General features: G+C 32.4%; 1 protein-coding gene across 2 annotated transcripts in view; it reads right to left on the bottom strand.

Annotated features, from left to right (window-relative positions):
* The window catches only part of FBXL17 (F-box and leucine rich repeat protein 17), a 511,980-nt gene that overhangs the window by 455,308 nt on the left and 31,886 nt on the right, over window positions 1-24,786 (bottom strand). Inside the window, exons 4-5 of one of the 2 annotated variants that reach the window (XM_051994853.1) lie at window positions 16,657-16,788; window positions 13,316-13,372 (exon numbers count right to left, since the gene is read on the bottom strand). In XM_051994853.1, the coding sequence (XP_051850813.1) occupies window positions 13,316-13,372; window positions 16,657-16,788 (189 nt within the window). The remainder of the gene's footprint in view (window positions 1-13,315; window positions 13,373-16,656; window positions 16,789-24,786) is intronic. The other variant, XM_051994863.1, reaches the window with a different exon arrangement.

Here is a 24,786-nt window from a genome sequence, read left to right as displayed (position 1 = left end):
AGTGGGGGATTTTCAACCTTCTCTTTCAGAACTAGATAAATATAGCAAAAAAAAATAATAATAATAAAGAATTCAAGGAAATGAACAAAATTTTAAATAAACTAGATATGATAGACCTCTAGAAAAATTTAAATGAAGTAGAAACATCCTTTTTTCTAAGAGATATATGGCACCTTTACAGAAACTGGCCACATTCTAAACCACAAAAACTTTATATTTAAAACATAGAAAAGCAAAAATATTAAAAGCATCCTTTTCAGAATATAATGCAATATAAATAACATTCAATAAAAGACCAAAGAAGCACATAAAAAATTAGAGACTAAATAACCTAATCTTAAATAAGGAATGGGTTAAAGAACAAATCATAGAAACAAATAATTTTACTAAAGAGAATGATAATGAGAATTTATGGGATTTCTATCTCTATATGTGATTTCTATCTCTAAATGCTTACATGAATAAAACATAGAAAAAATAGATCAATAAATTGGGCAAGACATTTTAAAAGCTAAAAAAAAAAAAAAAAAAAAAAAAAAAAAGAATAAAATAAAAATCCCCAATTAAATAACTGGAAATCTTAAAAATTAAAAGTGATGTTAAAATTGAATTTTAAAAAAAGATTGAATTAAAAAATAAAACAGGAGTTGGTTTCATGAAAAAAATACTAAAATAAACCATTGGTTAGTGGATTTTAAAAAGAGAGAGAGAGAAGAAAACCAAAGCACTAACAGCTTGAATTCATCAGTAATGAAGAGGAAATAATTGAAATAATTATTAGGAATTATTTTCCTCAATTATATATGCCATTAAATTTAACAATTTCAGTGAAATCGAAGAATACTTGTAAAAACATAAATTGCCTATGTTAATAGAAATAAAACTTATCTAAATAAACCTATATCAGAAAAAGAAATTGAACAGGCAATTAAAATGAGCTTTCACAGAAAAAAGCATCAGGAGCAAGAAATTTTTCAAGTGAATTCATCAAATAATTCCAATTTTAAATACATTATTTAGATTAACAGGAAAAAGAAGTTCTACTATACTCCTTTTATGAAACAAATAAGATACTGGTACCTAAACCAGGGAGAGTAGAAACAGAGAAAGAAAATTACAGATCAATTTCATTAATGAATATTGATGGAAAAAAATTAAATACTACCTAGGAAACTACTATAATATATCACAAAGAGTATATATTGTAACCAAGTAGGCGTTATACCAGGGATACAAGGATAGTTCAATGTAAGGCAGACTAGCAGCAATTATTTCAATACCAAAAGTAATAAAAATCACAAATTTTAAAGAGAGACAGCAAAGATTTTTTTGCAAAATATAACAACACCCCCTTCTATATGAGAAAGATGCTTGGATAACTATGATAACGTAAGAAACAGAAGATATATTTTTTTTTAAATGGCTTCACAAATTAGTATTATAAAATGATGGCACAATAGAAGCCTAGAATGAGGAAAACAACTTCCTGATTTCAAATCTGGCCTCAGACACTCACTAGGTGTGTAACTCTGGACAAGTCACTTAACAAACACTAATCCTGTTTGCCTTTTTCTTCATTTGAAAAATGAGCAGGAGAAGAAAATGGCAAACTACTTCAGTATCTTTCCCAAGAACATCCTAAAGGTGGTCACAAAGAGTAGTACACAACTGAAAAACAACTGCCCAAAAAAGTTCTAAACTGGTACTGCCTTTGGCTGTATCTCTGGCTATCTGTAAAGTCAATCATTTGCTGAATAACATATATCAAGGTTTTCTTGGTATCCTTGATATAATAATTAACTTATGTCCACTAAACTACTACATTCAATTATTCTGATGTCAGCATCCTTTCTTCTGTCCATATTCTATTTTCCATCATCAATAATTTGCTTACATAGGCTAGAATTAAGTTATTTCAACTGAAGGCCAAATATTTTTCTAATTTTTTTCAAACTATGTACTAATTTTGATGCTTGCTCTAGTTTGTCAATGGTCTGACGATATAGCCAGTTTACTTAGGAATGACTGCTACATCGATGAGTCATTTCCTATATTAAAAGAGTTGATTTCATTTTTGATAATGACATTGTGTGCCTGCCATGACTACTCCTTTTCAATACTTAAAAAAAAGTATTCATAACACTTGGGCAGGGTTGGTGTGATATTTGGAAACAATGCATTTATATAATTTACATAATGTGAACTTTTACTCTGTATTCTTGTTCCATGTTAAAAAATATGAAAATCAGAAATTTGTCATTATCCTCAAATATTCCTACCTTTGTACTATAAGTCAAGGAGTTTCAAAAAAATATACTGATTTAAATTAAAAGGACAGATTGGGTTCTCTCGGCACAATCTCTCCACTTGATCTTCTACAACAACTTTTATTTTATTCTGTTAACTGAAGTTCGATTTTATATTACATAAATTTCCCAAAACATGCCCCCTTCTCCCATTCTGTGAAAAATATCTTCTAACAAGGAATAGAGGGAAAAGACAGTTGGCAAAACTAAACAACACATAAATCTTGCCTAATAGCTTATATAATATTTTACATCTCCTTTGGCTTGAATCAGATTAAAATGTAATTATCCAAAATGTAACTGGATAATGTTTAACAAAGTAAATAAAAATACAATACAATGTATTATTATATTTATTTTATTTTATGTTTATATTTAATCATAATGACTAAACTTGGCCTGGGAAAAGGCTTAAGAAACTTTACCTCTTTTCTTTTTTTTTTTCTTTTTTTTTTTTTTGCTGAGGTGAATATAGAACAATGGTATCAGATTCAGATTCAAATAAAGAGGATTCCTGTGGACTGCATATGGACTTAGAAAACTATAAATTAAAATTACATTGTATTGTAAAAAAATATATAATTATGTAATAATAATTAAGGTCCATTCTTTTCATTTATATTGTAGTCATTCTGTATAGTTTTTCTGACTGCTTATTTCATCCTGTTTTAACAGGTCATGCAAGTGTTTCTATTTTTTGTAAATTTTAATACTATTCTATTACATTTACATAGCATGCTTTAAACTTTCCATGATCAATAGACATATATATTTCCAATTCTTCTGTTGTTCAGCTGTTTCCATTTATCTCCCAGAATTGTAGAGAAGATCAACTAATATAAAGGTAAAAAAATGAGCAAAATACCTGGCATATAGTAAGCACTGTGTAAATGTTACCTTTTATTATTAGCTATTATTTTAAATAAAAATACAGACAAATCAAGAAAGACCAAATAACTCATATCTTTATGCAAATAAAAGACCAACATAAAATTAAACTTATATGATTATTCTATATCAAACATCTTCCAATCTGTAACTTATTTCATTTAAAATGTTATTTATATTCAAATAAATTTGTAAAAATAAACTTTGAGATCTTGCAGATAAAGGTAAGACATGAGATCTTCCCGAATTATTTCTTTTAATTCTTCCAGAAAACCCAAGTAAACTATTCATAATTCTTGTATAATTAGTTTTATAATTTTATATTTATAGTTTTCCCAATTATATATATAGACTAAAATTCTGTATTTAAAAATAGAATTTGAACTCAGACCTTTTTGGTTTTGCATTGCAGTGCTTAATCCACTTCATTACCTAGACATCCCATGGCAAAATAAGGCAAACTGTTTTACTTCAACATTGATAAAATTTAACACTCATTTATGCTAAAAACATAAAACAAACAAACAAAAACCCAGAGCCCTACGAAGTACAGATAGGGAGAAATCTTTTTAAATGTGATTAAAAAGCAGCCAAATCAATTATTCAGTAAAGATAAACAAGAATCTTTTCTAATAAGTATGAGAGAAAAGCAAAGTGCCCCCCCTTTATTATTTGACATAATTCTAGAAATGCTAGCAATAAAAGAAGCCTTTGTGCCTTTACAAAAAGATACGCAAACACAACACTATCCCTCATTCCTGATATGATGTTTAAACCTAAAAAATTCTATGCAATTAACAAAAAAATTGATAGTAAAAGTTCCAGTCAAGATGCAAACTATAAAATAAATCAACAAAAAAAAATATCATTTTTAATATCAGAACAACAAAATCTAACAGACAGTAATAGAAAAGGGATGTTCCATTCAAAATATCTACAAAATGCATAGGATATTTGGAAGACAGTTTAACAATACAGAATCAATATCTATAAGGGATTCAATTACAAAATGGTCCTTAAAAGAAATAGGAAAACCTAAAAAGCTGGAAGAATATTCTAAGCTTATGGCTGGGCTATGAGAATAAAATAAATATGAAACATTACTAGTGTGGACTTACATTCTTGGAGCAATACTAATCAAACTACCAAAGGGATATTTTATAAAACACAGACAAAACAATGACATTTCATTTGAGACAACAAAAGATCTAAAATTTCAAGGGAAATAATGAAAAAAATGGAAGAATGAAGGAAAAATAATATTAGACCTCAAAACATAAAATAATTACCATTAAATCCATTTAGTACAGCTTAAAAGAGCTTTTCTGTTTTTGTAAATAAATAGAAAGGAAAGAATAACAAAAGAGTTCAATGAAAGGCATTATCAACAATAAATAAAAAGTAACTCAATATGATATCTCAGTATTCAAAAAACTCCAAAATATAATTAATTGGGGGGGAGGGGAGGGCAATGACTTTTTAAAAATAAGAACTGCTGGAGAAAGTGAAAAGCAGTCTTGCAGAAATAAGGTTTACACCAATACCTTATACCATATTCTACAATAAATTCAAATTAGGTATCTAATCTGAATATTAATAGTCATACTATAAAAGATTAGAAGAAAAGCAAATCATATCTTTTTTTATAGCTAAGAATAATGGATAAATTCTTATACTAATAAGGAATAGAAGCAATTACAAAACACAAAATAGGTTATTTTGATTATATGAAATTGAAAAGCACAAATAAATTTAATGTATCTAGGATAAGCAAAGTGGGTAACTGAGGAGAAAAAAAATCTTGGTAAAAAATTCTTGTATCACATTTCTCAGATATATCTTAGCTATCCTCTACACACACACACACACACCACACACACAAAGCTACATAAGACCAAGAGTCTTTTTCTAATAGATAAATGGTTAAAGGAGAAAAACAGTGATGAGGTCCTGTGTAATTAGGTAAGGTTGGCCAAAAAAAAAAAAAAAAAATACTGATAAGGTTACTTCCCAAGGCAAGCAGGGAAAGGCATAGATGGGGATCAGCCTCAACTTTACAATCCCACCACTCCCTATGGAGGTCTAGTGTAACCCACCACCTTACTGTATCCAATCAGAAAACAAACTCCCAAAGTTAAATTTTCCCATCTGCCCACAGGTCACATCATCTTTGCTGAATCCTTTTTGGGTTAGCCCACCATAACATTCTGTCTTGTGATGTCTTTTTTCCCATCTACTCTCCTCCTCATGCCTCATGATGTCTTTCTCCTTATAATAGCCAACTCTTTTAAAGTACTCAACTCCTGTCTGGATTTAGCCTCCTAGTTAATGGCACACTTCTATCTCATATTCCCTTTTTCCTGGTTAACTGTAACACTAGAGAACTTGTCTTTTCTATTGTTAATTGTTAAAAGCCCTTTCCTTGCTAACTATATGCTCTCTTAAATCTATTTAACATTCCTAGTGTCTATTTTATCTCATTTTGTCTACAACCTCTTCTCATAAATTAAAAAAGGCTATTATGAATTCATCACATGACCTAACCGCAATATTTGGTACATACACCAATCTCATCATTTGGTTCCCATTTCCAGATTTCAATCTCATCAAAGCTATAAATCAGTACAAACTTTCTGGAAAGCATTTGGAATTATTCAAATAGTGACAAATCAAACTTTTTGGGTTACTAACAAAAAGAAAGATTTTACATAGATCATCAAAACATTTATAAGCAAAACTTTTTATAGTAGCAAAGAACTAGAAACAAACTCAACTGGGGAAGGTCTAAAAAAATGCATGTAATATAAATGTAATGAATATTACTATATTGTAAGAAATAACAAGCCTGAAGAATACAAAGAAGCATTAGGTAAGATGACACAAAGTGAAGTATAGGCACCCTTCAGAGATATTGTGGATTCCAAACCACTATAATAAAGCTATTATCACAATAAAGTGAGTCACACGAATTTTTAATATCCCAATTTATATGTTATGTCTACTAAATATACTCCACTAAGTGGGCAATAGCATTAAGTCTAAAAAATAATGCACATAGCTTAAATAAAAATTATTGTTACAAAATGTAAATTATTATCTGTGCCTTCAGTATGTTATAATCTTTTTACAAATGAAGGGTCTTGCCTCTAATATAGACAGCTACAATCTGATCAGAGTATTGCTCTAGCTTGAGCTTGGGGCTGATGTGAATTCTAAACTAGCTTATTCTTAGGAATTACTTGAGTAGGCCAATCTGCTCTTTTGTCAACTAAGATCAAATCAGTTTTCCAGACTGTTCCACTTGTATAAAATAATAGAAGTCAGAGTCTTTAATTAGACTGTCTATAATCCATCCTGTCTCCAATCAGTTAATATCTTTAAAGACAGTCACAACAATCTTTGTGACAACCTTGAAAAAAACTTTTTCCCAGACTGTGTTATTACCATAAGTTAAGACAGTCATAAAGTAAACTCTTAATTGCATACAAAAAAGAAGTTAGCTTCCCCAGATTATCCTGATTTACATATCTTTAGACAGGTCTGGGACCTGATCAGTCAGGTGGATTCTACTTGGCTCCTCCTAGATATTTCCCAGACTTCTCCCCAACTCCCAGGTTCCTTCCCTTACTCCCTAAATTCTGCCTCTACTCACCCCCTGAGACTTTAAAAACTTTTATGTTCCCAAAGCAAAGTGCTCATTCATTTATGATTCTGCCTTGCCTAATTGTATTTGCTCAAGCCCATGGCACTATTTCACATAAAATAGCAAACTTTTGTAACTTGTGATGGATGCCTATGACAATTTCTCAATGCCATGAACCAAATCTCTATTACACCATTTTTATAATATTCTTTTACAATTATGTTCTTCAAAATCTATTTAATATAAGTACTCCTGGTACCTTTACTACCACTTCAAAGAAAGTGTCATAACTTTTTAAAATAAGACAACAAGGAATTTACCACATCAACTGACTCTTTCTATCATTTAGATATTTAAGAAGAGACCCTTGTAGGGTAATAAATTAGCCTAATTTCAATACTGTTTTATCTCAATTAGGAGGAGGAGAGAGACAGAAGAAAAGCTGGTTGATGGAGCAGTAAGAACATACAAAACATTTATCAATTAAATTTATTACTGATATAATCTATGATGTGGAGTTTGGCATCAAATGATGGCAGGCACCAAAAGTTGGAGTTCAGCCATGGGAAGAATTCACAAAGTCCATTCTTTTTGGCAAAAAGTAGATTTACTTAGGAGAATATGTTACAGACACAGTGAAGGGATACAATAAGCACCGGGAATGGTAAATATGAAATTTGGGAGAGTTGGGAGAATAGAGAAAGCCAAGTCCCTTAGTGGAACTTACTCAGCAGAATAGGACAAGCCAAGAGGCTGGAGCATGTATGCCCTTAGCTGGCATCCTGAAAGAAACCTTAGCACCCTAAAAGAGCTATTTGTAAGGAGGACTCCTTTAGACCTCTACAAAGAGTGGATCTCAGGAGTTTGACATAACTTTGACATAATAGATTGGACCACTTCCCCAAAGGGTGGGACTACAGAGCTAAACCAATCTCTATCAGAATTTTCTGCCTGCTTGCCTCAAAGATGAATTCTTTAATTTCTCTTGGTCCAAAACAATAATCAGGGGTTCAATACAGAGTTGCACTGAAATGCAAGTTAAAACAAATTTTCAATTTGTAAAAAATGCACTATCTGTGAGACATAATAAAGCAAAGCACAATAAAATGAGGTATCTTGGCACACTAAGCCAGAAAACAGTACAAACAGTATTATTCAATGACAAAAACAATGTAAATATAAAGAGAAGCACCATTAAAAAAAATCAAAATGAAATCTTGCAAAATTATTGAAAACAAGCTTACCCAAAAGAAGACATTTACCTCTATTCCTCTGCAGAGGAATGAAACATTATATACACATTTTTTTTCCAATGTGCAGAATAGTTTTGATGAATTTTTCACCCTTTATTTAAAAAAAAATCATAAAAAATAAGTTCTAGGAGAAGAGCAGTATCTAATGGGATACAAGGAGAAACATAAGTGATTAAAAAAAACAAAAAGTAACCAAAAAAAACACTTTAAAAAATGCTACTTAAAACAAGCAAACCAAGAGAGTTAAAATGTATTGAGGGAAAATGAATTCCCAATATAGTTCTAAATCATTTTTGCATTATCCACTTTTTTAGTTTATTTGCACCATTGCTCATCTTCATTGGCACTCAAGTATTGTCTCCCCATCTACCAATCCTTACATACATACATACATACACACACACAAACACAACACAAAAATAAGTACATGAACAAATTATGCAACTCCATTGCATAATAATATAATACTTTTTACACTTAAGATATTTAAATCTTCTTGAAGCATATCAAAAACTTTACTTTAATTTACATACAAATATTAAATCTGTAGCTTCTGATTCACATTCCAGAAATAATTTTGCATAGATACTGGTCAATTTCACCCTCAAAATCTTATTTTTAAAATGCTATCTCAAATGTCCTGACTTTTTTCCTGCCAGTTATATAACCATTTCTTTATATCCATGAAATTAAAAAAAAAAAAAACATTGCTTCAAAAATTATATTTTCTTATAAGGCTTATGTTTGAACTGCTCAAATCAACTACAGAAATCAGTTTCTATTTGTAATAGATATAACAGATTTTGGTTAAGGAAAAAAATGGGGGAGGTGTGGAAGAAAGATGTACAAAATCATTCTCTAATGCAGGGATTTTTAAACTTTTTCTACTTTTGACCTTTTTTTTTTGCCCAAGAAATTTTTATTTGACCCCAGGTATACAGGCATATAAAAAATAGGTATCCAAACATTTACTGATAATAAATCATAATTTCACAACCCTCAAATCCACTTACAGGATTCCAGTTTAAAAAGCAGGGCTCTAATGTACCTTCTTCATAAATTTTCTGTTCAAAGTCAACAAGCATTTATTAAGTATCTACTGTGTGCAAACAACATGCAAGGTGCTTAGACAGATAAAGGAGACCAAAGACATTAGTAGTCTACTAATACTACTGAAAAGAGGTTTCCAAAATAGCTCTACCATTTCAAGAAAGAAAAGTAGATACAGTACTGGTTGCAAATGAAGGTGGCCTAGCTTTGCCAGACCTAAAACTATATTGTAAAGCAGCAGTCATCAAAACTATTTGGTACTGGCTAAGAAACAGAATAGTAGATTAGTGGAATAGGTTAGGTTCACAGGACAAAAAAGTCAATGACTACTACAGTTATCTAGCGTTTGGCAAACCCCAAAACCCCAGCTTTGGGGAAAAGAACTCACTATTCGACAAAAACTGCTGGGAAAATTGGAAACTTGTATGGAAGAAACTAGGCATTGGCCTACACCTAACACCATATACCAAGAAAAGGATGAAATAGATTCATGATTTAGATTCTGATGGAAATGACTCTCAGCAATCATGAGTTAATTCAGATCAGTTCCAATGGATCTGTGATGGAGAGAGGCATCTATATGTACAGAGCAGGCTGTAGGAATTGAGGGTGGATCACAACATAGTATTTTCACTCTTTTTGTTGTGGTTTGCTTGAATTTTATTTTCTCTCTCTCTCTCTCTCTTTTTTTTTTTTTTTTTTACTTTTTGATCTGATTTTTCTTGTGCAGTAAGAAAATTGTATAAATATGTATGCCTATATTGGATTTAACATATATTGGATTACATGCTATCTAGGGAAGGGGGGGAGGGAGGAAAAATGGGAATACAAGGTTTTTCAAGGGTCAATGTGGAAAAATTATCTTTGCATATGTTTTGAAAATAAAAAAATTTAATTTAAAAAAATAATTTTTTGAACAAATAAAAAGAAAATGTTAGGTTCCTTGCACAGATTTTATTAAAATTAATCAAACATAGTATAAATTATGAGAGAGATATGTTATAGTGTGCAAGGAAAGCTACTAGGTAACCCAGTGACTTGTGGCATTGGGCCAGGAGTTAGAAGGGCCTGAGTTCAAATGTGGTCTCACACACTACCTGTGTAAACTTGGTCAAATCACTTAACCCTGTGTATGTGTCATCTCCTCTTGGAAATCAGCTGGAGAATATTTTTGCCAAGAAAACTCTCAAAGGGGTCACAAAGAGTCTGAAAAACAACTAAATAACACCAGCAAATAATATAGTGGGAAGAAACAGCAGGTGTATAGTCAAGATTTAAGTTCAAACCCCAGCCATATTATTGCAGCCAAGACATAAACCTTTCTGACTTTAGTTTCTTCATACGTAAAATGAAGGGGCTGGACTAGATAATCTGATGTTTTTTCTTGTTCTAAATCATAACGTGACTTTGCAAAATAATGAAGTTATCATGTTTTATGATTCAAAAACAACTTTTTTTTTACAATTATTTATGTTCCCAAGTAAATAGGAATCCCACTAAAAATTTTTTGTTTTATTACTTGTATTTTCATTTTAAAGAACTTGGGTACAATATAATACAGCCAAAAAGGAGCGGGCAAAGCACCATTCACCAATAATGCTAAATGACGCAGGCAGAGAAAAAAGCTTAGTGGCAGAGTGGCATGAACATTTTGAGACACAGGTTTAAATCCTAGTTCTACTGCTATTACTTTATAATGCTTCATTCTCTAGCATTCTAAAATATCAGAGTTATGCTAAAGAATTTCTAACATCCCTTCCAGCTATAATGAGCATATATAATATATTCACTATAAACATCAAAATATTCTAGGTGCTAGTTCCAGAAATACCTGTTCTATCCAGTATTTTCCACTAATTACATAACTTTAGCTAAGTCACTTATTTTCATAAATTTAAACTTTAGAAGAACACATTTTAAATGATTTCCAAAGTCCAACTCTATATCTCTGATTCTATGGCCAGTTTCTTTAACTTATAATAGTTTCTCTCAAACTCATCATGAGGCAGACTAAAAAATAGATGGTCTCAAAATGGTACCCTAATAAAAGCTGGCTAACAAGGGAGATAAAAGAGGAATAGTGGAACTTAGACTTATGATTTCTTCAATTTAGGGAATTCTTGATATAACTCCACCAATGCATCTGAGCATCTGAACTTTTATGTGGTTGCCTGGGGCATGAACTTGGCCATGATTACTACCACTAATGTATAAGAGGAAAAATTTGAACTCAGATGCCATTGACACCAAGCCTGATCTCTGTGTCATGATGTTTGCAAGAGTAAATAAGATATTGAGAATGACATCTGTATTCAAATATTTTCATTAATTTAAAAAATATTTAGCTTTCTAGTCAAATTACAAGTGCTCAATCTTATTTTTATAACACTCTTATCACTATACACCCTTGAGCATTTCTGATAGATAAGGTTACAATTCTAACATTCTATGATCCTCTGAGACTATCCACCAGAGCCAAAAAAATGAAAACTCATGATGTAATCAAGATTATCAGCAAAGTAAGACTGTTCTATGAGCCATTTCTGTTTTTGCTTTAGATTTTACCATATATTATACATACAATATAGCTTAGTAATATAGTAAATTCTCTAGTCAAGAATTAAGATTAGCCAAATTATTTTGATTGTATCACTGAATATACTACATGTAAATTACACATTTTCAAATAATTAAACAACACAAGTGATACCGAATAGAACTTCAATGAGATTATAGAGAATTGTATAATACATTAAAGGATGATACTATGGAATGTCATAAGTACAGAGAATATTAAACACAAATAAGTAGGTCCAATTTCTGTTGCAGATGGGTGGACAGAGTACAATCTTGGAGTTAGGAAGAGCCAAGTTCAAATCTAACCTCAGATATTTACTAGCTGTATGACAGTCACTTAACTTCTCTGTGCCTCAGTTTCAATACTTGAATATATGTCAATAATACTTGTTTTGCAGGGTTGTTGTAAAAATTAAATGAGATATTTGTTAAGCATTTATCAGTGCTTAGCATAGAGGAGACGTTATATAAATGCTTATTCTGTTCTACAAGTTGATAATTTAAATTTTTAATAATTAGTTTGAATTACTATTAAAATCTTCTATATCAGTAACCCAGAACACTTTTACAGCGACATCCCAACACCCTTATCTTTAAAGAATACACAGGAAGGATAAGAATATTCTCACCAACTGAAGAAGATTAATTAAATGCTGACTTCACCACAAAGAGAAAAACCAATGTACTAATACTCATTGATTCTCCCAAAAGGTGATCTAGCAGAAATTGGAGAGATAATAAAACTTACCCAAAGACAACTTGTGATTGTCCTGAATACTAACTTTGGAATATGGTGTTGGAAGGCAGTCTCTCCTTCAGATTAACAACAATGGTAACTTGACATAATATGTTTCTGTAATACAAGCATTTTTTAAATGCTACCTTGGCAATGAGTATACAAGAAGTCTTAAATTTTGTCTTTCTACTCCACCACAGAAGTAACTATTGCCTTATTGAAACAATATATAACTCTCAGGAATCTAGCCAGAGTTCTGCATACAAAAGGAACTCAGTATTTGATAAAGTAAAAAACTGAAATTAATTTTTAAATGACCAAGAAGCTTACTTTTTGTACAGGAAAGGCAAAGGCAAAGCACTATAGTTGGTTTTACTTTCAAGAAGAAACATCACCATCTTGTGGAATTTTAAGATATTGTTCTTCTGAGACTAATTTTTTTTTTTTTGCCATGTTGTATTTTCTCAATTACTGGGATATAGAAGCTAATTAGCTCTGATTAGCAGAGTTTCAAGTGACAGAATGCCATATAACAGAATTTATGGTCATTAACACAAAGTACAGAATAAGAAGATACTAAGGACAGATATCTAATAATTCTTTGTACAAATAAGATCATGCCATAGTAGGGGGAAAAAAGTCTCTACATCAGTAGAATGAAGCTCAAATCATACTTTCAACCTTTCTCAGATATGCGATCATTGGCAAGTCAGTTTTTCTGAGCTTGCTTCCTCATCCATGAAATGGTGACAATTCTAAAGCAATTACAGATTATAATGGGAAGAAGCACGTGATATAAAAAGATGGATATTTTGATTCAGAAAGCTTGGATTCAAACCCAGCTCTTCCACTTCTTACCTACCTGTATGACCCTGGGCAAATCACTATACTTAAACATTCTGGGCCTCAGTGTCCTCATCTGTAAAATAAGGGAGAGTTGGACCAAATGACCTCTCATTCTATAATACTGGTATGCTCTGTAAACGTGAATATGCTATCTCAATATAAGGTATTATAAAGAACAGTATTTAACACTATGTTACTCAAACAAAAAAAAAGTCTAAATCACCAAAGGCCATTCTTATTACTCTTAAATTCTCACTTGTTTGAAAATCCACCTACTGATTGATTCCTCTGCCATTAAATGTTCAGACATTTTATATCTGCCTTACTAAAAAATGTGAAATTCAAAATCTGGAAGAATAATAAAGAATTTTTAAATGCTTAAAATAAGAACTCTCCCAAACTTAATAAATGCACTAAGTAAAAGTCAATGAACCTAATTAAATGTGATGTTATTATATCAATAGTATACATGCCCATATGCATATAACATACCTAATTTCCAAGAAAAGACTTCATCATTATTCAAATAAGCACAAAAATTTATACCATGTATATGTGCATGTGTATATGCAGAACTAACAGACGACCAATTAACCAATGCTCAGTGTTCCAGTTAACTGAATGCCTTAACTATGTAGAAAATCCCTTTTGCTTATAGACCTTTGTTTTTGTCATTTTATCTTATATTAAGGTTATCCTGAACATCATGTCACTTTTTTTTTAACAATTTAGAATTTTACAAGATATTAAAGTTACATATAAAGCAAAGAGACTGTGCTGATTACAGAATGTACCCTAAGTTGTTTTTAAAAATAAAAACACTAAATTAGGATTAGAAAGAATCTTAGAGATCATTTAGTCCAACTGTCTTATCATTTCAGATAAGGTGAAGAAATGAAATTTGGCTTCTTAAGTTATGGCTAACTAGATTTTACCATACTATTACTGTAAAGTTTTAAAACATAAAATATTAAAATAACAAATACTAATCAAAGTGATTAAATATAACTTTATGAAAAGTATAAAATAAGTAAACAAAATTCTTATTGGGGTAAAGGGAAGTATGCAATGTATAAATATTTCAGCACAGTTTAATACTTCCAATCTCCTTCTATAGTATGCAGTTCAACATAGCAGTTTTAGAGCAAATGCTATGAACTTTTAAAAATTTATCTTTTTCAAAAATTATCATGAAATAAGTTTTCTTTCCATAAGTAGTATCTCTTCTACAAAGATACAAATCCTACTTTATCATTGTTAATGTTTACGCCTGAAAATTTTAGATCATAATTCTCATTCCACCTGAATGAAACCATTTCAATTCACATAAAAACAGGAATAAGCTTCCCTATTTTAATCAATGATTCTAATCAAAGAAAAGTGATTCCTGAGACCCACACACAATAAACTTGTTACATTACACTTGATGGTGTTTTGAGTTACAAAAAAAAAAAAAACCTTGTGAAGGATAATGATAACATACTTCCGTATACACATAGATACTTAAAAACATACATCTGCTTTTCTTCATTGATATAACATGGAAACACAAGCTATTTTATTGAAATATTCAATGACAATACTGCCATCTAAAGGCAAACTTATGAAAAATGTAGATTGTGCTTTTATTCTACATATCAAGTTATAAAAAATTAGATAGTTTTTAAATCAAATGCGATATAACTACTTCTGAAAAATATAATGAAATTTCCTCATAGTATATATTTATTTAAGCAAACTAGAAAAGAGTAGTGAACTTATTTTAAAACAAGCATACCAAATTACAATATCATTATCTCTTAAGTACTTTTATTTGGCACCAATTAAAATAGCATCAAGCCAACTTGATACAGAAGATGCTTATAACTATTTGTTGGTTCAAAACAAAAAAAAATTACTTTTAAAAATTAAAAGAAAAATTAGTGGTAAAATAAAAAATATCAAACATCCAAATATACATTCTATTATATTAAGGTAAAAACACTTCAAAAGAGAAATAAACTGTAGAACTTAAGTTTAATATTTTCAAAATGCTCAAAAGGGCAAATTATCAAATTATGTTAAACTTTTACATCTCAAAAAGAATTCTAATGTAATAATATTACCACATTTTGAAAGAAAAGTATTTGCCATATTTCTTACTGTGAGAATAAGGCAAAGAGAAGGAAGGGAATTTAAATTCCATCATCTTCAAGAAGGGAAAACTCAAATTGTTACTTAGAGCCCAAGAATAAAATATTTTCAACACTTTATGTTAAATCTTAGTGTTTTTTCCATGTTTTTCAAAATTTTACAGTTAGCTATCAAATTTAGCCAAATAAGACTTAATATCTAAGAGTTAGAATTTTTCATTTAGAAGTGTGAAAAATAACCTCACTTTTAGTCACAAATTTAGTTAAAAATTATGCAATTGGGGCAGCTAGGTGGCATAGTGGATAGAGAATCAGCCCAGAAGTGAGGACTTGAGTTCAAATCTGGCTTCAGACAATTAACGCTGCCTGAGTGACCCTGGGCAAGTCACTTAAATCCCAACTGCCTTAGTGCCCCGCCTCCCAAAAAAAGTTATGCAATTATTTTTCTTGACTCTTTCAGAATCCATTCACTAATAACATGTCCTTTTAGATCCAAAATTAAGAATACTTAATGGATAACATTGACAATTTTTATGTTGTCAATCTCCATATATTTTATTTAACACCACAAATCGTTTTCTTAACATAACAAGAATTCTGAGACTTTTTTTTATTATTATTATAGCTTTTTATTTACAAGATATATATGCGTGGGTAATTTTTCATCATTGACAGTTGCAAAACCTTTTGTTCCAATTTTTCCCCTCTTTCTCCCTTTCCCTCCCCCAGATGGCAGGTTGACCAATACATTTTAAATATGTTAAAGTATAAGTTAAATACAACATATGTATACATGTGAGACTTTTCTTAAAGTTTTAATAAGCAAGCAGTGACAATATAATTTTCAGTGTTGAGCCAAATATCAACAATATATGTCCGAATTGTATAGTTAAGCAAAATACTTGGCATCAAGGCTTGCATTTTCATCTTTATTTTGTTTTTCAACTGACCACATGTACCCAAGTAAGTTTATAGTAAGGTGTCTTTCAAAAGGACCTTTTAGTAGCTCATGATCTCTTAATGTTACAGTACTATATATAAGTAACTGTTAAATTATGTGCTTACTTTTTATAAATCAAATATTGAAAACTTCTTAGTTTTGAATTAAAGCATATTTGCTTCATTTACAAAGAAAAAATAAGCAATATTATGAATACAGCACAATTAAAAATGTACACACTATAATATAAAAGTTTTCCATCAAACACATAGCATGTATACTTACAAATTTGTTTTCCTGCATGTATATTTTCTGCAACTTCAGACAGCCCTTAGCTATAACAATCATTCCTTCATCTGAGATCTTGTAACACTGGCCAAAATGAATATCTTTCAGATGTTTGCACTTTGAACCCAGCTGTAAAGAAAAAGACTCAGTTGAATTTTTTGTGGTAGGGGTAGTGGTTGTTTTTGAGGAGATAGACTGGTAGTAATGAAGATGTAACTTTTATTATTATTATTATATCTACATAATGTTTTGCATACAACAAGCAACTTATCCTGTGTCAAAATGTGCCAATGAAACAATTATTTCTAATTTAAAAAAAAAAATTAAGTCTGTATCCTATCATTATAAAAACTAACATTTTTCAATACATTCATTCTAAAATCCTTCCTAAGGTGCTTCCCTTGCAGCATCTATGTGCCAATAATTTTTGAAAGTTTAATATTTATGTTGTTTTACTTGAGTCCTCAACATTAGTTATAATTAATTTAAACTTGTACCTAAGTGCATAGGAAAATTTAAAGTCATCAGTGAAGTTTAAAGAAAAAAAATTATTTAAGTTAATGATAAAAGGTAGAACTTATGATTAGAATTTATTCTTTAAAAGACTGGTGAGCAAAAGAATACTAAAATTTACTTTAAAGCAATGAGAATTCCAGTTGTCTACTGTTGGCAAACAAGTGTTTATTGAACATCTATTATACCACCATGTGCTGTTATAGGGGCACAAAGAAATAACACTGACCAATGTGTGTGGTTATTTTATCTGTATTCAATGCTTCAAAAATTAAAACTGGTGATAAAATTGAGAAAATGGAAGTATGCTAGGACACAGAGGATCCAAGACCCTTTATAAAAACTCAGTCAGGGTTTTGAAATGCATCACTACAATATGAGCTAGGAAAAACTCACTTCTAGATTCTCCCAATCCAGCAATCTACAGAGGAAGCCCCAATATCCTAGAGATCTTAAGCCAGCCAAGCCACAGATGAAATGCAAAGAGCAGATCCATGAAACATGAAGATCAAGGCACATTCAGCACCTCTGACTACTCAGATGCACGACCTAGCCCAAGGTTTCCCCAAGATTTTAGGAGTCTAATTAGGAAAAGAAATTTTCATACTTTAGGACATTCCAGATGAGTCCAGTTTGGCACTCCCTAATTGAGCTGGAGCTGAGCTGATGCACTCTCTAAGACCACAGTCTAGCTTAAAAGAAGATGTTGGGTCCTTGGGGCAAGTTCACAGCAACTTTCCAGGCCTAAACCTAAGAAAGCCTGAACCTGGATAAGGTTTAATAGAACCAGTGGCCCAAGAATAGATACCAAGAGAAAAGTGTAAGAGTTCCTGAAATGCTAGGAACTCAGCATTGAATAGACCTTGACCTTAGCAGTAAAGGCATCTCTCCCTTGGGGAAGGAAAGGAGGAGGACCCTAAACAGAACCTATAGCAGAAAGATAAGTTCCCTTGAAAGACCTCCCACTATAACCCATGACCACACTGGTCCTGACTACATGGCTGTTACAAGACTTGATGCAAACATATATCCTTCAATCTATATATAGAGGCAGCTGAAATTAGAAAACCAAAGAGAACACCAATATCACGACAGAATACCTTAGTTTGAGAGATAATCAGGGAATAAAATACAAAGTTGTGATGACCACACTAGCACCCAGGATATCTTAGAATCAGACTTAGTCAGGATAAGCAAAAGTCCTTGGTCTTTATTCTTGGTCTTTAGAGATAGGAGTGAAGGGGATGGAAGCAGGATCTCCGCAACCTCCTTCTTCCTAGTCCCCGGCAAAGGTGACTCTGGCTAGTCTTACTCCACCCCCTAATCCCTCCTACAATCCTCTGTATACACCAATCATTGAGCCAGCACAGGATAGTGGGAAGGGCCATTTTCCAAGCATATACCCATAGAGTATTGTCCATTAGGTAGTTAGCCTCAAGTGCTCGGCAGTCCTGACCTCAGTACATCAACTGAAGAGTTTCAGCCCTCTACACAAAGTCAGCCAACAATAACTCCAGATAAACATCAGAGTTAGGGGAAAAAAATGCCCTGGCCATAGGGCCACAAAAATAACTAGAAGAAAAGAAACAAGAAATACAGAATGGAAAAATTAAGAATGAAAGAATGGCAAGGAAGATTGACAGCTTAAAACAAAAAACAAAAACCTTACTGAAAGCCTCCCAAATTAGAACAGGCCAGACAAAAAATAATTTGAAAAGATAGCAAGTGTTAAAATAAAACTAAAAGACTGAAAAAAAGGCAGAATTCCAATAAATAATATATCAAAAACAACTGGCCTGAAAAGCAAGTCAAGGAGAAACAACCTCAGAATTATTATCTAAATAAATGAAAATCATGATCAAAAAAGAATTCTGAATATCCTATTTCAAGAAATTATAAATAAAAATTACCCGGAGCTCTTAAAATCAGAGAGCAAAGTGAAAACAGAAAGAATTCAATTGATGGTCACCTCCAGAAAGAAACTTCAAAATGGAAACTCTCAGGAAAATAATACCCAAATTCACCAATTCCAGGTCACCAAAAAAAGAAAAAAAAAAAAAACAACTCCAAGAAGCTAAATAGGGATTCAAGTACCAAGGAGTAACAATAAAAATCAAGAGGCATAGTAACTGCTACTCTAAGGAGATGAGATCTTGAAATGATTATGCAAAATGCAAGAAAAAATAAAATAAAGGTTTACAATCAAAGATAACCTATCTACAGAGCAAAGTGATAACTAGAATAATTTACACAATGAGATCATTACAAATAAAAACAACCATGAAAGACTTATAACTCTTGATGAATGCCATGATAAATCATAGATTCAAAAGAATGAAACTGAAACAAGACACTCACTTCCTGAGTTAATTTATCATTTTAATTTTCTTCAATTTTAACTGCCAATTTCTGAAAAGAGTAACAAATTTTTTAAAAAATAAAAGTTATCTAACCCAACCATACTACCAATGACCAAACCATAACAGGAAAGAGAATTAGCATTTGAGTTTCAGAGACAAACATTTACTTGGATACAAACAACAACATACTCTCCCCTTCTAATACCTTTCCAGTTCAACAGTAGCCCAAACCAGGGTGGGACTATATTTCAAGACACTGCTAATCATCAAGAATTTACAATACATTTCCAGTATTTTGAAAGAAAATCAGCAAGGGTCTGATTAAAGTTGAATAGCAGACCTATGTGAAATTTAATATACTTCTCTCATCCATGCTAATCTGGCTTGCAGCAAAATCCAACGCTATGATTATATATATAGAAGAGCGACCTATTTGAAATGGTGGAGTAAGTTTACACACTATAAATTCCAGGTACCAATGAAGTTATAGAACATCAATTCAATTCAACCCAATCAAAAAATGTAATTTTAATATAATGCATATAGTTACCCAAACTATTAGTTACAAGAATGTGTGTGTGTGTGTGTGTGTGTGTGTGTGTGCGTGTGTGTGTGTGTGTGTAGACTTTCTGTTTTGTAATCAGGTGGATTTCTGGGATTCTATTTTAAATTTTGTGTCTATGTCTCTCTTCTTTGACAATGCTAAATTTATCAATAATAAAAGGAAAGAAAATTCCTCACTCACTAACCCTCAGAAGAAAAGAAGTCTTAGTAAATATAAGAGGGTTACTATTTTGAGATAAAACCATTCCTAGTGATATCTGACACATTATTTGCATGGATAAACACACATAAATATGTATTTATGCAAATTCACTTATTTAGCAAGGCTTAGATAAATGTTATAAATGAAAAAAGTACAATAGAAAAACAAATTTGGAACACAAAATTTTGCAAAGGTGAATGCTGAAAACTCTCTTTGCATGTATTTGGAAAAATAAAATACTACTTTAAAAAAAGAATAGTAATTCTATTTTCCATTCCCATGTTATTGGTTTGTTACTGCTATCTACATATGAAAGAAAACCTGAAATTAAACCTAATCATTTTACTTTCAAACCACACAAAATGAAATTTTCATGTTAAGTTGTATAAATTGTACAACTACAAAATCATTTTATTATTTAATCCAAAAATAAATTTTATTCATGAGTTTATTAGTAACTTTATATATACCTTACAACAAAGAGAATATCATGGGAAAAATGCAAAGCCCAAATGCTTCAAAATATACAACAGTGCTCACATAATTTGTCTGTCCCTTTCTCTGTCATTCTCTGTTTGTATGAACATTTCCATGCACTTACATATACAGATAGAGAACATGTGTGTATGTGTATATATGTATACACATACACACACATTTATACACACACACACACACACACACATCACTCAATAACATCATAAATTCTGTTTCTGGAATTATATTGCCTTTAAATCTAACTTTATCCTAATATATTACATAACTCTCTGACTAGGTATAGAACAAACTCATCTTAGCTAATTTCAATGAAGCCCTCATTGGAACAAAGCAATCCTTTTATTCCTCTCTTGACATCTATTCCACTGTCCAAAAGCAGCAATTGTAAAACTTTTTCTCTCTCCTCAAGACCCCAAATCACAATCTTTTCATTTCATTTCAGCATTTGACCTTGCTTCACTTATTATGGAAATATGAGCCATTTGACATTAACTTCCATTAAGAGTCAAACTCGATGAAAAATCTACCTACTATTTTTTAAAGTACAGGAGTGGAGGAAGGAGCCAAGATGGCAGAGAGGACTCATGCTTCTTTCTGAATTTTCTCCCATGACCCTCAGACTAATTACAAAATTCAGCCTCTGAATTAGTTCTGGACTGGCAGAATAGACAAATATTGGGAGTGAAACAAATTATTAGCAGAAGATAATTTCGAAGATCATCAGAAAAGGTCTGTTTCAATCCAACTGGGAGGGAGGCAGGTCAAGTGCAAGCAGGCTGAGCACAGACATCAAGTGCAGGCAGCATAGAGTCCCGGGGCGGTATGGGCTCCATGAAGGAATCTACAGCAGTGTTGACTACTCTGCCTTGATTGCAAGCCAGTAGATCAGCAGAGAAGTTATAAAACATCAGCAGAGAAGAACACAAACACAAAAGATCAATAGTGATCTAAACTACACTAAACTGAACTATAAACTAAACACCAGAATCTCACGGGACCTGGCCACACCCTGGCACTGGGAATGAGTCAGCACTGACCCAGTACATAGCTCACTGTGGCTTGTAGAAGAAGCTTGGAGAATCCCCCTTGTCCTAAAAATAGACCCCAACTAAAATAAATAGTAAATACAATAAAAAAGGAAAAAGAACTCTGACTATAGATAGATATGTTTTTATGGTGAAAGAGAATAGATTTCAAACTCTGAGGAGGCTAAAAGCAGATCATCTCAGATGAAATCCCAAAGGGTGATATAAATTGGTCCCTATACAAGTCTCTCCTAGAAGAAACTAAAAAGGATCTTAAAAGAGAGCTAGAAGAAAAATGGGGAAAAGAAATGAAAACTTTGCCTTTTGGAAAAGGCAACAGAAAATACTTAGTGAAATGGAAAAAGCATATAATTCATTAAAAGATAGATTTCACAAAATGGAAAAAGAAAATAACTCCCAGAAAAACAAAATTTGTGAAATGAAAATAAACTTCTAAAGAAGCAGAATTTGTGAAATGGAAAAAAATTCCATAGAATAAAACAACTCATTTGAAAATTCAACTGGACAAATACAAAAAGAAGTAAAAAAAGTAAATGAAGAAAATAATTCACTAAAAATGAGAATTGAACAAAAATGGAAATGAATGACTCAATTAGGCAACAAGAATCAGTCAAGCAAAACCAAAGAAATGAAAAAATAGAAAAAAATGTAAAATACCTAATTGGGAAAATACCAATTGACTTGGAAAATAGATCTAGGAGAGATATTCTAAGGATTATTGGACTCCATGAAAACCATGATGAAAAAAAGAGCCTGGACATTATTTTTCAGAAAATCATCAAACACAATTGCCTGGATATCATAGAATCAAAAGATAAAATAGCCATTGAAATAATTCACCAAACACCTCCTGGAAAAGACCCCAAAATTAAAACTCCAAGGAATATTGTAGCTAAATTTCAGAACTATCAGAGCAAGGAAAAAAATATAACAAGTAGCCAGAAAGAAACAATTCAAATACTGAGGAGCCACAATAAGGATTACCCAGAACCTAGCAGCTTTCATCTTAAAGGATGGAAGGGCCTAGAATCTGATATTCAGAAAGGTGAAGCGTAGTGGAATGCAGTCAAGAATAAAATTACCGACTTCCGGCCAAGATGGCGGAGAGGAAATACACTCCTGTGTAACCTCCGTGTTTTTCTCTCACTATCCATTTCATTTCATGCCTCTGAATTAATGCTCAACTGAAAAAAAAGCATACATTTACTTACCAAGAGAAACCATCCTTGAGACTTGTCAAGAAAGGTCTGTTTTTGCGCGAGGGCGGGGACGGTACTTAAATCGGAAGCAGTCTGCGGCCAGCAGCTGCAGCGAGAGCACAGATAGCAGCTCAGAGCCGAGTAGAGCAGAGAGGGGGTGGGGTGTGATCGCAGCCGTCTCTGCGGGGAGAGCTTTGCTACAGGATTAGATACTTTGCTCCGGCAGCAGAGAAGCTAAAAACACCGGGGGTGAAGAATACAGCCCCAAACAGCTGGAGTCTCTCGGGACCTGGCCACCCCTCCCCCCACAGTGTCTCAGCCCGCTCGGATCTCAGAGCGCTCGGATCTCAGCGCGCAGGCGCCATAGCACAGTAGGACCCGTGCCTCACGAATATCCTCCCCCTCCCCCAAAGAAAGCAGCCTCCATTCAAGGGTTTTTTTCTTCTGTTTCTTTGATAGTTTGTCTTTGATTATTAGACAGAATGAGCAAGAAGCTGAATAGGACTTTAACCCTTGACAGCTTCTATACAGATAAAGAGCAGACTCCAAATCCTGAGGAGACTAAAAACAAACAGTCCCCAGGTGAATCCCCAAAGGAGGAGATCATATGTTCCTCAGCACAGATGAATCTCATGGAGGAAATTAAAAAGGCTCTCACAAGGGAGCTAGAAGAAAAATGGGAAAAGGAGAGGGAGGCTCTGCAAAAGGAGAGGGAGGCTTGGCAAAAGAGCCTGGAGAAGTCAGTTAAAGAGAGAGTGGATAAAGAAACCAAATCCTTGAAAAATAGGATTGGTGAACTGGAAAACAAAATTGGCGAAATGGAAAAAAATTCCACAGAACAAAAGAACTCAATTGGACAATTAGAAAAAGATCTTTAAAAAGTGAGTGAAGAAAATACCTCACTGAAAATCAGGGTCGAACAATTGGAATTGAATGACTCGAGGAGACAAGAAGAATCAGTCAAGCAAATCCAAAAAAATCAAACAATGGAAAAGAATGTGAAATACTTTCTGGGGAAGACACCAGACCTGGAAAACAGATCCAGGAGAGACAACCTGAGAATCATCGGACTTCCAGAAAAGTATGATGAAAAAAAGAGCCTGGACACTATTTTCCAGGAAATTATCAAAGAGAACTGCCCAGAAGTCATAGAAACAGAGGATAAAATAGACATTGAAAGAATTCATCGATCCCCTACTGAAAGGGATCCTAAAATCAAAACACCAAGGAATATAGTGGCCAAATGCCAGAACCCTCAGGCGAAGGAAAAAATACTGCAAGCGGCTAGAAAAACCCAATTCAAGTATCAAGGAGCCACAATAAGGATCACCCAGGATCTGGCAGCATCCACATTAAAGGATCGAAGGGCCTGGAATATGATATTCCGAAAGGCTAAGGAACTTGGTATGCAACCAAAAATAACTTACCCAGCGAGAATGAGCATTTTTTTCCAGGGAAGAAGATGGACATTCAACAAAGTAAGCGAATTCCATCTATTTCTGATGAAAAAGCCAGAACTTAACAAAAAATTTGATCTACAAGCACAGAACTCAAGAGAAATCTAAAAAGGTAAAGATTAATCTTGGGAACTGTATTCCGACTATAAAGTTGTATAAAGAATACATGTATACCTTGTTCTAGAAACTAGATGTGGAAAGGACATTGTACCAGAAAAAAGGGAAAGTGGGGGTACTACATTTCATGAAGAGGCAAAGAAAACCTAGTATATCTGAGAGAAAGAATGG

Source organism: Antechinus flavipes, chromosome 1, assembly GCF_016432865.1.
Source record: "Antechinus flavipes isolate AdamAnt ecotype Samford, QLD, Australia chromosome 1, AdamAnt_v2, whole genome shotgun sequence".
NCBI lineage: Eukaryota > Metazoa > Chordata > Mammalia > Dasyuromorphia > Dasyuridae > Antechinus > Antechinus flavipes.
This window is presented reverse-complemented; position numbering and strand designations above follow the sequence as displayed.